General features: G+C 49.4%; 1 protein-coding gene across 1 annotated transcript in view; it reads right to left on the bottom strand.

Annotated features, from left to right (window-relative positions):
- Positions 1–13,242, bottom strand: part of fgf13a (fibroblast growth factor 13a) — a gene marked incomplete in the record, with an annotated part of 81,973 nt that overhangs the window by 37,118 nt on the left and 31,613 nt on the right. Inside the window, 1 exon segment of the mRNA XM_067248001.1 lies at positions 6,784–6,951. Within this exon segment, the coding sequence (XP_067104102.1) occupies positions 6,784–6,951 (168 nt within the window).

Raw genomic sequence — 13,242 nt, forward strand, 5'->3', positions numbered from 1 at the left:
GGGTTATATTGTGCACAAGCACAAAAAATACTTTGTGAAGACACATTGGCAAATACGTGTTCCCCAAATTATAACACATGATCTGTCTGTCTTTAACACATGTTTACATTGAACCAACCTAGAAATTGGACTCTATGTACTGTAAGGTATTGTGTGCCTCGCTAATTTTGGAGCGTGTTGTTGGCTGATGCAATAACGTTGTCGACTTAAAGCAGCTTTAAAAATCCCTGGACCTAGTCCAGACAACCAGCAGTTGAGAAGCAAGTAAACAAACAAGCCTTTTTTTCTCTGAAGCAGAGCGGGGAAAAAAATAAAATAGATGTCTGGCGCATTGTGTTACAGACTGAGTCTAGGCTTCCACTCCCTTCACATCTAACAGCTGTGCGTTCAACTTCACTGCAGTCAGTTAGTTACCGGATCAACCTCCCTTCCATACCAGACTACATTACTACTGTACTTGATGTGTATTTGTTCATGTGTGTTTATGTGTGTGTGTGTGTGTGTGTGTGTGTGTTTGTTTGTGTGTGTCTGTTCAATGTAGAATGGAGTAAGGAGGACTCCCAGTGGCATCCAGAGAGTGCCTCGTCACACCCCTCACTTACACTCCTTTCCTCTCTTCCTCTCCCCTCCTTCCCCCACCCTCTCCTCCCCTGCCCTCCCCTCTTCTCTTCACCCACGCCCTTGTCTCCTCTCCTCTCTGCTGTGCTTCTTAGCCCAGTAGCTGGCAAGAGACATGATGGGAGAAATTGGGTGTCTGAGTGAATCCCAGTCGAGTGGAGGCCCAGACTGGCAGGCTGGCAGGCTGCCAGGTGACCCCCTTGAGACGAGACATGCCAGGGCCTTACATAACCCTCCCCAGCGCCCAGTGTGACCCTCCTGTCTATGTGTGTTAGAGCAACTGTCTCTCTCCCTCTGTCTCTTTCTCTTGTGTTCCCTTTCCCTCTCTCTCTCTCGGTCTCTGTTTCTGTCTCTATCCCAAGCTCTCTCTCTCTCTTTCTTGGTCTCTGCTTCTCTCACTCTGTCTTTTTTTCTGTCTCTCTCTGTCTCTCTTCCTTGGTTTCTCTCTTTTGCATTCTCTTTTTCTCTCAGGGTAGAGACTTCATGAGCTCCCAGGACGAGGCAGGTCATTGAGGTGGTGGGAGTTGCACAATCATAACAACCATTGTTCAACCCTTAACTGCACAGAAAGTGCTCGAAAGTTCTAGAAGGACTCTTTACCGCTCTTTAAGGTCTTTAACGCTCTCTAGTATCTCTTTGGCTGTGGCAAGGAGCCGAGATTGAGGCTCATTAAGAGAAGTTGATTTGTCTCAGTCCCGCTGCCGCACTTTGGGAAACATCTGACAGGAAATGAGAGCGTTGCCGGGTGAAAGTGAGAGGGGAAAAAGTGACAGTCGAGACAAAAGCACAAATGACTTTGAAATGGATCTGTGGAGAGGCAGGGTATTGATCGTGGTTGAAATGTCTTTTCCACACAGTGGAGTAGGACATGACTGTCAGATAAAGGGCTGAAACCACTCTAGACAGCAAGGCTCTTTAAGAGATGACACTTGCGATGAGGCAGTCGATGTGTACTTTCGTTTTTTTGTGTTTGGTTTGGGGGGGTGGGGGGGGGTTCTCATACTTGGGTACACACACAGATTTGACCTGGGTCCCTGGGGACACGAACAGGAACGGATAAGTCTCCACGGACAGCCGACCCAAGTGAACACCTAGGATTCAGCCACACGCAACTAGCTAACGGATAACCTGGCTTTCTATGGCATTAGACCTAACACAATCCTGTCATATCCTGGCCTGCAGGGGCTTGGCTGTATTTCCCTTGAGCAGTGTGTTTCCTATAGAAACACTAGAGGATGTTGTCGGGTGGGCACCATGACTTTATGGCCTTTGAAGTCGGATGTGTCACTTTGTCTGCCGTATTACACTGGTATCTTGCACCAGTCTGAATGTTTGTGCTGGTGTGCGTACCTCGGGGGAAGCACACTCCTGTGTGTGTGTGTGTGGTCTCTCTTTATCCCCGCCAGCTGTCAGAGAACACTCCGGTAGCCGCTTTAACAACTGGCTGACTCGACACCGTGCCTCATTGCACCGCTTACGAAGCTCAAGCCTTGTTTACACGAGGGGAGTCTTACACGCACCTTTCCCGACGCTACCACACAACCACAAGTAACCATGCCCCCCCAACCACCACCCTTGAGTTGTGAAAGGGAAAGGCCCACCTCCCGCCCTTGAAGGAAGTGTCTGTCAGCCAAAAAGTCAACTAGCATGCTAGGCTAACAGCACCATGTCAGTGTTGTCTTGACTCCAGGGAAAAGAAGCCAGGGAGCGGGGGATGGGGATCTGAATTTGAGTCAGACGGAGAGGATCATGGGAGCTGGTTATGCATCGATGGAGAGGGTGGGCACAATAGGCGCCAAAGGGAATTCTGGGGTCTGAGAGCAGGAGATGTCATGGCTGATACTGCAGACTGTGTAACTACATCTAACAACTGTAGTCTTCCTCTCAGTGACGAGAGACAGTCTAGTGTACACACACCAGATGACCTGCTGATAACCATGCATGCCTAGGGGACAGCACAAGGTGAGGCAACACAACTCTAAGACAACAGAGGACAGCAAAGAGAGTTCCTGAGTCCTCAGAGAACTCACAGACACCATCTGTCTGTCCACAGATGAGGGAGATAAAGACGCTCATTGTCGACAACCATCTCCATCTCGCTGTCTGTTTACGTCTATGTTTCGCGGTCACTTCAGCCCAACTCCCTGTGGAGGAACAGTCACTCTGAGATATCATCTACCCTCCGCCTCCAGCCTGTCTCTCTCTGTCTGAGTCTGTCTGTCTCTCTGCCTTTCTATACTGTATCCAGTCTCTGTCTTTGTCTCGCTTTCACTCTGTGTGTGTCTCTCTCTTTAAACACATGATCTGTCTGTCTCTCTGTTTGTTGGTCTGTCTCGCCACTTTATCTCACTCTGTCTAGCTGTGTGTTGCTCCCTCCATTTCTCACTAGCAGTCTGTCCTGACAGAGGCTGCAATGAGGAGAGGAGAGGAGAGGAGAGAGAGAGAGAGAGAGAGAGAGAGAGAGAGAGAGAGAGAGAGAGAGAGAGAGAGAGAGAGAGAGAGAGAGAGAGAGAGAGAGAGAGAGAGAGAGAGAGAGAGAGAGAGAGGGGATGGGGAGTGAAGTGCTAATTAAATAGACCATGATGGAGCCTAATGGACTTGGCAACTTGACTCTACTTCACTTACTCCAATGCCCCAACAGTGCCTCTCTCTCTTCTCCATTCCCCTCTCTCCCTCACCCACTCCCCCTCTCTCTTTGTTGATGCTGTCATGCACAATTTCTGCCACTTGTTTATCCTTGGAGACCAAGGCCCAGGGGAAGTAAATATGAACTTTACATCAACGCTTTCCCCAAGCGTGAGAAAATCTGCATTTGTGTGTGTACGCGTGTGCGTGTTTGAGAGTGGAGTAAGTGTTGGGAAGCTAGCATGCAGTACTGTACACGCATGACTGGTGTTGGGAGTTATACTTGACGATGATGATTAGATCACAAGGATCACCTCACACACGCACACGCACACACATACACACACACACCTCGGCCCGGTGCGGTGTGTCTGTCAGATGCACAACCCCTGTAGAGCCCTCATCCTACCTCTTCCTAAGACAACGTTGCTGTGACATTGAAGCAATGTTAACCTCCCCCCCCCACCAACCAACCCACCTCCAGGGCTAAAACAAATTATCATAAACATGATTTATTCATGCATTGTCTAATTTATGTATATACTTACATAAATAGGTGCAGTAGCTTTCAACAGGGGGGACAGAAATGGAGGTAGGCAATGTGTTTTGTGCATGTTTTGTTTACGTGTGTGTGTGTACCTGTGTGGCTGCTTGTCAACAGGGCTTGGAGGGTGATGGAGGCGGTGGTGGTGTGGGAGAGGGGAGGGAGCGGCGAGGCGTTAGGAGGAGAGACACGGGCCCCCTGAAATGTAATTACAGTGCCTCCTCTCCTCTGTATGGTAAATGACTGTAATGCATTCTACGCCCGTGGGGTGCGAGGCGGAAGCGAGGGAGGGGAGGGGCAGGAAATAGATGAGTCTGCTCACTCCGGTCCATGTCTGTGTTGTCACTTCCTCGCCTCACTGGGCAGCAGACGGGTTCGTTTGTCAGCGGGACCATCACGCCAGCTGACAGGACGGAACACGTTTGAATAGCAAGCCAGTACAGTGTTCCGCCCTATTCTGTCTCCCTGAGAAGGGGCGGGGCGCCCGCGAGGAGAGAGAGGCCGCATCAGACGGCTACTGTACATACAGTAGGAGACCGCCTCCTGGGGAGGGGGCGGAGTCAGAGCCAGCGGTGATTTGTGACAGGGAGGATGGTTGTGGTAGTGACAAGGGCAATAGGACATCGTGGCTGAGTTTATCACACACACATTTACAGGCCTGTTTAAGAACCCAGCTGAGTGCTCCATAAATTGCGAGGCCGGTACACTGGTAAATAACAGGAGCGGAGTTGTGACTGTTTGGGGACTTTGAGTGTGTATCTCACCTGACAGAGTGTGTGTGTGTACACAAAGCCCTAAACTGAATTCTGGATAGAATGTGTACACAGACACAGAGACAGAGACAGAGACAGTGGAGAGAGAGAGAGAGAGAGAGAGAGAGAGAGAGAGAGAGAGAGAGAGAGAGAGAGAGAGAGAGAGAGAGAGAGAGAGAGAGAGAGAGAGAGAGAGAGAGAGAGAGTAAGAGAGTAAGAGAGTAAGAGATAGGGAGATTGGGAGAACGGGGGTACAGAGGATTGGGAAGGGGAGATGAGATTAAAACTTGAGACGGAGAGAGAAGCAGCAAAATGAGAAAAGTCGGACAGAGGGAGAAACAGCTATAAGTGAGAGAGAGAGAGAGAGAGAGAGGAGATGAGAGAGAGAGAGAGAGAGAGAGGAGAGAGAGAGAGAGAAGAGAGAGAGAGAGAGAGAGAGAGAGAGAGAGAGCGCTGGATAGATTAAAGAGAGGGAGGAACCCAGGAGCAGACGAGATAGATAGACAGATGGGATAGACAGATAGACCAGAGTGTGTGGATAGATACTGTAGATAAGAGCAGAGGGCTGGCCTCCCTGGGGCTCTGAGAAAACAGGAGGTACAGTGCAGCTGACTCTGTGAGTGTGTGTGTGTGGGGGGGGGCACAAACATGGAGCACATCACACCAGTCCCTCATACGCCCTGATGAACCAGTTACCGGTGTCTCCTCCTTCTGTTTCCCTCTCTTTCCCTTTCGCTCTCTCTCTCTCTCCCTCTTTTGGAAATGCAGTCACGTCCATGTGGAGCCGCAGCCAAACTGAATAATAGATCTGTAGTTCTCCATCCCTTTTTCTTTCTCCACCCCTCTCTCTCTCACACTCGAAGTCTCTCCATCTCTATTTTCCTCTACCGCTCAATCTGTTGCTCTCCGCCTATCCCCCTCTCCATCGGCCCAGGTGAACGTCATGGTTCTGCGTTTCGAGAGCTGCGTCAATCAACAACACCCAGTTGGCCGTCGACCACGCGGAACGCGCAACTCTGTTCTGTGTATCGGGGGTTTCTGCAGTCAGGAGGAATCAACGTGTACCGTGCTCTTACCAAGCGGCCTGGGAGTCTGGAGAAGGAAAGCATGTTCACGTGGTTGCAATCTCAAATCTTAGCACTCTACTGGCAGGATAACAGATAGATGGAGAGATGGAGTAAGGCATGACAGACCCCCCTCCCCCTCCCAAGGCCCCACCTCTTCCTGTAGTGTAGCTACAGTCCTGGAGCAGCGGGCAGAGTGACAGCATGCAGGCGCTCAGGGGCACAACCTAACCCCCACAGTACATCTTGATGTTGGGGGAGGGGGAAGGGGGCAGCAACCCTCATGCACATGGAGACATGTGGGAACCAGGGGGAGGGGGGGGGGGGAGTACGGTAAAGACTGACAGAGGTCAAGAGGAAGGGAGGAAAGAAAAGTAAGTGTAAGACTGAAAGTGGGTAAGGAGAGAAGGAGAGTGGCGAGAGAGGGAGGGGGGGGAGGAGAGGATGGGGAGAGATAAAGGCAAGGAGAGGGCTGTGCTGGGTGGGGAATGGAGGCGCTGGTGAGGCCAGAGGGACCAGACTTGTGAAGGCAGAAGCAGGGGGAAACATGAGGTGACAAGAGGTGTCTCTTCCAGGGGGTTAGGGTGCATGTTTCAACTAAGCGACCGTTATATTTAACACAGAAACCTCCTGTGTGAGCAGAGGCTGTGGCTGCCCTGTGGTACGAATGAAACGTTCCTCCAGTGAAGGCTCAGTCAGAAGTGAGAGCTTTGCTGAGGGTTTTCAGTTCCCAAACTCCTGATGGCAGCTTCAGCATCATTCTCTGACCCCAACCAGGGTTTTTTCAGAGGCTTGTCAGTTTGAGAGGTGGGGTGGGGAGGGGGGGAGGATGCTGTGCTCTGTAAGCAGACATAAGGTACAAGCACACACACACACAGCAGGGAAAGGAAGGGGAAAGCCAGAAGAGTTCTCAGGCCTGGGGCATTATCCACAGACAGTCTCACACACACACACACACTCACACACACACACACACACACACACTCACACACACTACAGGGGGGCGTAAGCAGGGCAGATGCTTCCAAATATGGAGCGGAAATTAAAGAAAAGTTTAGGGGGTGCGAAGACAGGGTGGGAAGACAGGGTTGGGTGGGGGGTGCAAGCATCAGTCCAGACAGAATATGAGGATGGGGGGGGGGAGCATCAGCAAAAAAACAAGGACAGGATTAGAACAAACCTTCGGGCTCTGAGCTCTCTTTGTGGATGGCTTGCTTCAGCGGGCAGCAGAAGATTTCATGACACTTAGCGCGAAAGGGGGACCCTTTACTCCTTATATCCGCTGAATGGATGGAGTCCTGCCGCAACATAATGTACTCCTGGGTACCTGGGGCCGCATCATCCTGGACTGCGGTGATGCCACAACAAAATGAACTGGGGTTAGAGAGCTCACCACAAACAAAAACCACAACAACAACAACTACAGGAACAGAAGGCAGAAACACAGGCAAATCAAAGACATTCAAAATGAGGCTTGGGTTAGCATTATTGCAATCGAGTGTTTTAGAATAGAGAGACGTGGAAAGAGAATCAGAGGGAAAGACAGAAAGAAGCAAGAGAGAGCAAGAGAGAGCAAGAGAGAGCTAGAGAGAGAGAGAACATCAAGCTCACTGAACAACTTAAACCAAAGATAATCAAAGTAACCACAGTGGGAGCTTCAAAGGACTTCTGAAAAGAAAAGGGAGAGAACAGAGGGTGGCACAGGCAGCAGTGGCATACACAGCTACTAAACACTAGGTGCTAAATATGAGCATGCTAGCTAGCTCGTCCCACCGCATGAGGTCAGACAGAGGTGCGATAGACCCCGACCTGTGAACCCTCAATATCTGCTTCCCATCCAAACTCCACCCCCTCTGCAAGCAGAAAAGCAGATGCATGCACAGGCCACAGAGCCACCAGGTGGTCTGGTATGAGGTAGCAGACCGGATGTAAACATGCATGATGGTCATGTGGAGTACAGTTTCTCATTATGTTCTGAGAGAGTTCAGAACAGGGTTCCAACAAACACACAAACACAATCAACCTTCTGACAGGAATGCTCGGTTCTGCTTATCTGTTTCCTTCTGAGTGATTAAGGCTCTCGGCTTTGATTAGATCCTGAAAATATCTGACCTAATTCACACAGGGAGAAGCTAAACATTTCATATTTTGCACAATTGTTTCTTGTTTGTTCGAATAATTATTTGTTATGTGAGGGCCTTTCCGGAAAAACAGCACAGGCAACGTCTAATCTGTTCAAATACGGACAAATGACAAAACAAAAGGTTTTCTGGGTGACTGATGACAGGGGCTGGCACGCCGACCCCTCTCTGTGAGTCCAGACTCCCAGCAGCCTTCCTGGCTCCTACCAGGGTGCCTCTGAGCTGGAGAAGCAGTCTGATCCACTTTCTAAACACCACCAACCTCACAACCTACTTTCTTTCCCACAGATTCGGTCTCTACTATTTCACCACCCCACTCCGTTTTCTATCAGTGGTCTGATTCTAGCCTGACTCCACGTCCGGGGTATACAATAGGTTTAATCAAAAGTCTCTCTCTCTCTCTTCCTCTATCTCTTCTTTGTACTGAAAGTTAAATATGAATGCAGTATTATTAGCACTGTCAACTTGTTCTGTTGCCAGTGAGCACACACCTCCTTGCACTCGTTCACCCACTGCTGAGCACGGCAGACACATGTACAGTCCATCCAGTGAACACGCACACAAACACACTCACCCCTCTGTACACACACACACACACTCACCCCTCTAATTCACACAAACACACACACCCCTCTGCACACACACACTCACCCCTCTAAAGCACACAAACACACTCACCCCTCTGTACACACACACACACACACACTCACCCCTCTAATTCACACAAACACACACACCCCTCTGCACACACACACTCACCCCTCTAAAGCACACAAACACACTCACCCCTCCACTGTACACACACAGGCATACAGACAGGAATACACACATGGAGACATGAATAGGCCCAATCCTGTGAGACCAATTAATTTCAGTGTGGAACAGAGGGACAGCTTCACTCCATTCCTTTAAAAGAACAGAGCGATATAATTAGAAGCTGGTGTCCATAATGTGTACAAAGCATCTTCTCCAGCACAGATATAGCAACCGGGTTACAAATGTGTTTCAACATTGGGTAATAATTTGACTTAACTTGTGTGCTGACCTTGGCTAGGAACAAAGATGCCCATTTGTCAGTAAAAACAACATGAGAGCTGAATAATGTCCACGGCACCAAATAATGGGAGTCTAACATTTGCATATTTTGTTACTGCTGTCAAAATGAATGCCAAATGATTCCCCATTAGCACGGAAGGGAACGTGGAATAGGCTCATTTGCTGATACAAATAACACTCACACACACACATTACACAGCTACTGAGAAAAACACAATCATGAAGAAAGAAAACAAACTGCAGGAAGTAAAAGCCCAGTTTCAGATGATACCACTGAGCAAAGCTCCTCCCCTTACACCACTCACCAACACTGCAGACAGGGATGAAAAGTGAAACATGTTTTGGGTATACTCAGACAAACTCAGTTCATTCTTCGTGGAACCTGACCCATATTTAATCCCTCTGCGTCTCTCGCGAGGCACAGTGAGTGGAAGCATTTTAATAAAGACTCTCCTCCTACAGTACCTGCTTCACTAACAACATCAACACAACTTCTATTCCTTCACAGTCGTCCGTTTCCGTGCTTTGTGGGATGTGGACTGACTGTAGGAGATCCAAATTGACAGTGTTTTTGGACTTTGGAGGCTCAGATTGAGATTTGAAAAAGTATGTTTTCATAAGGACAGTAGTGTTCGCCTTCAGGGTTGTCTGCTAAGGCCAGTAGTTAGCCAGCTCTCCTCTCCAGTGGTGGTTGTGAGGACCGCTGGGCGCGTGGAGAGACCCTCCAGCTGGCCACTCATCTGGGCCGCACTGATACTGGGAGACCGTCACTTCAGACAGGGGTCAAGCTCCAAACTGCTCACTGCTACATGAGCTCACTCACTCCAGGTTCACTGTCTTTCTTGTCCTCTCACCTCTCACCGTCTGCCTGGCTCCCCCTCTCACATTGCATCACTGATCTGAAGACTAGATCTGAAGGAGGCAGCAAGAGTGGATGGTAGGAAGGGACAAAGAGAGGGATGGACGGAGCAGAAAAGAGAAGGAGATGAATGGGGGATAGGGGATAGGATGGGACGACAGAAAAAGAGCGGTAGGAGAAAGACAGAGATAGAGAGAGAGAGAGAGAGAGAGAGAGCATATATATGGAGTGCTGAGATAGACTACAGAAATGGTTCCCAAATGCCTTATTCCAGCATGTTGTTATTAATGACCCTGCTAACTGCCACCTCATCAGAGGCAATAAAAATGAGAGACGGGGTAGGGGGGGATTTTTCACCCTCCTCCACTCTACCTCTCGAACATGTGCTGGGGGCTGAGGGGAGCTTGATGGATGGCCCCTCCCTGTCCTGTCCCACCCCTCTCTAGGCGTGCTTCTGACTGCGCCCCCCCCCCCCCCCCCCACAGCCACCCAGAATGAGCTGTCACCCAGCGGCATGATGGGATGTGATCTACAGGCTGCCAGCCCCGCCCGGCAGCCCACAATGGATGTCCTTGCCCGCTGTAGTGACAGCCAATCGCAGGCCTGGGGGTCGGGGAGAGCGCAAAAGAGAGGGGAGAGGTTCTGATGATGGACACAGGGAAGCACCTCAGCTCTGATGCCTGCTTATCTTCTTAAGAAGCCCCCATCCCTGTCCTCCCCTAAATCCTCACCACCTCCGCCCCCACCACCACCACCACCCTCACACCACATGCCCTAGCTCTCAGGCTGCAAGCCTGGGACAACTCCGCTGCATATGTTAGCCAGTCCTGGATAGCACTGCCTCTCTCGCTCTCTGACAGTGTAGCACCACCAGTGCTGCCCCACGTCCACACATGCCTGCTGTCATTTAGTGACCACCACATGGTGACAGGTTCAAGGACGTGTGACATGTGCCGAGATATCCACCAGGGCAGTGTCCCTGTCAGGCCCCTGAGTAACGACCACTCCCGGCTTGACACACACACACACACTCTGCCTGAGAGCAGATTGGGGTCGCAGAGTTGAAGTGGCACATAGGATTTACAAGTTATGGACAGCAATTCATACAATTTACTGAATTCAGGAGTATCCATCAAGATTGAGTCATTTGTTCTCTATCCAAATCAGATTCAGGATTAAGACATATCTGCAGCCTAAGGTGTGCCTTCCTGAAATAGCCTGTCCTCCTTATGGTGTTACCAGTGGTTGAATCTAGCACATTGTCTTCTGGGATCCAGTTCTTTTGAGCATAGCTCTGTCTCCAGATATTCATACAGTTTTATTTTGGTCTCCTTGCGAGTCACCTTGCCGACGCCAGCGACAGTGAGAGGAGGTGAACTCGCCGTCCGCTTTGAAGCGCAGAATGAGTTTGCAGATTTCTTTCTCTCCTCTTTCATCCTCTCTCTCTGTTGTTTTTTCGTTCCCTCCACAGCTTGTCTCCTGAAGCACATCAGCTCCTCACAGTCACATGATCGTCCCCAAACCTATTCTTAAATTCTCCTCCAACCACCCGTTCCATCACTGGATAAATGTCAAAATGATTAAAATAGGGGCTTAGAAGCTCAAAATAAAAATGGCTCATCCATGGTGTTTTTTCCCATGTGCTAGATAGAATTACTAAACAAGCTAACTCACAGTCTCTCATAAACATTTGAATCACTGTAGAAGTCATCCTTTGTGGGTTTTGAATAAAGTTTGGAGTAACAACAACTTGCTTTGTCATTTTACCCTCTACGGTGGACACCCTGAAACTTCCTGCCCAGACTCATTCCATGTAGGTAGTGTAAAATGGAGGGCAGAAACCGGTCAGACCATTCCAGCTAATGCTGGTGATTACTTGAATGGTCATGGCTGAAGTCAGGCACTTCCAACAGGAAACTAATTAATTTAATCTGTATAAATGGGTAATGAATCTGTTGAGACTCTGTTGGCAAACAAGGGTGGGCCATCTTGTTTTGTTCTAGTTGTCTAGAGAGTGAGGCTGAATGGCTTGTTCTCATCCCTACCATGGTCCCCTCTTCCCCCTCCTGCTGCTACCCCACCCCCCTCACACACACACAGCTTCACATCTCTGACTCACCCTCCATCAATGTTTACAACCCCATCTGCCTCTGTCTGGGCGGGGTTCCGGGAACAACCACCATCTGATAGTCACCCCCCATGCCCACACACACACACACACACACACACACACACACACACACACACACACACACACACACACACAGAGAGGGTGCCCAGAACACAGCTGTGCAGGCCATATTCATCATAGAATATGTACTGCAGGCCTGGTAGCTAGTTTCTAGTCTCTTACTCCAGGGTCCTAGCAGGTCCTATCAGACGGGTCCAACAGGAGCTCCAAGCAGGCTGCTTGAGAACCTGAGGGAGGGACACTGGAGCTGGAGCAGCGAGGCAGAGTGAGTGGAGTCTTCTCTGGGCTGACAGACTGTCACACAGGAGAGCTCCATCATCACTCTGAGGCCCTGTGACAGCTACACATGAGCGGGGAGAGTAATGCTGCTGCCATTACTGTGTGTCTGAGGAGATGGAACTGTTGACGGAGACACACTCGCACACACAGTCCTGATCACATAAGCCTGTAATGATCAAGAGTCAAAGAGTGACCTTGCAATATGCCCACTCTGATTCATTTTGTCAGCCACAGTACCTTGGCCTCAGGGTTACTACAGCACACACACACTCCCACTTGATGAGTCACGTGTGTGAGCATGAGCGCTTCAGTGTGTCTGTGTGTGTGAGGTTGTGTATGCCATGTCAAGGCATCATAAGAGGTTACTGCATCAAAGGTTGAAAGACAGATACAACACATAATATGCAGAGCAAAATATGACTTAGTGTGCGTCACCGTACTGATGTAAAAGCAACACTTGCACATTTAAACGTCCCTGTTTTGTAAACATTCTGTGTCCGCAGGAATCTAGCATTGAGCTGTGAAATCATGACATAGGCTAACTGGATACGGTTCCATTTTAATCTCTGTGGTTCTCAGAAAGCCACGCAATCCAGCCGACATCTGAGTGGCACTTCTCTAAAACCCTCTCGTACTGCCCTGTATCTCTGCCCTGTATCTCTCACCAACACAAACAACAACATTTGAAAGACTAAGGCATCAAATATGGTTGGAATTCAAGTCATGAAAATAATAAATTCTCTTGACAAAAAAAATAATCCTAAAAACAGCGTTTGACTACTTCACCCTACTTCCGCTCACAGCGGACTGTTTGCTAAGAGTTTCCTAATGGAGGTATAAATCATTGTAACGTCTAAGCGGGGTTGACAATATGCCAGACCAGAGAGGAAAATCAATGTGGGGAGTCCATTTGGGGTCCAAAAGAAATGTGTTCCTCAATCCACATCTTGGTGCTGAGCAGGATGGATGGGGCACACACACACACTGTACACACTCCCTCTCTACATATGCTTATGGCTGTGGGCTGTCTTCATGGTGGATGGAGAACCGATTATTTGGGTGAGGCGGCTCCGCTCATATGCATGCTGTACATATATATGTAGGCTACAGTAT

The sequence above is a fragment of the Osmerus mordax genome, chromosome 12 (assembly GCF_038355195.1).
Source record: "Osmerus mordax isolate fOsmMor3 chromosome 12, fOsmMor3.pri, whole genome shotgun sequence".
Taxonomy (NCBI): domain Eukaryota; kingdom Metazoa; phylum Chordata; class Actinopteri; order Osmeriformes; family Osmeridae; genus Osmerus; species Osmerus mordax.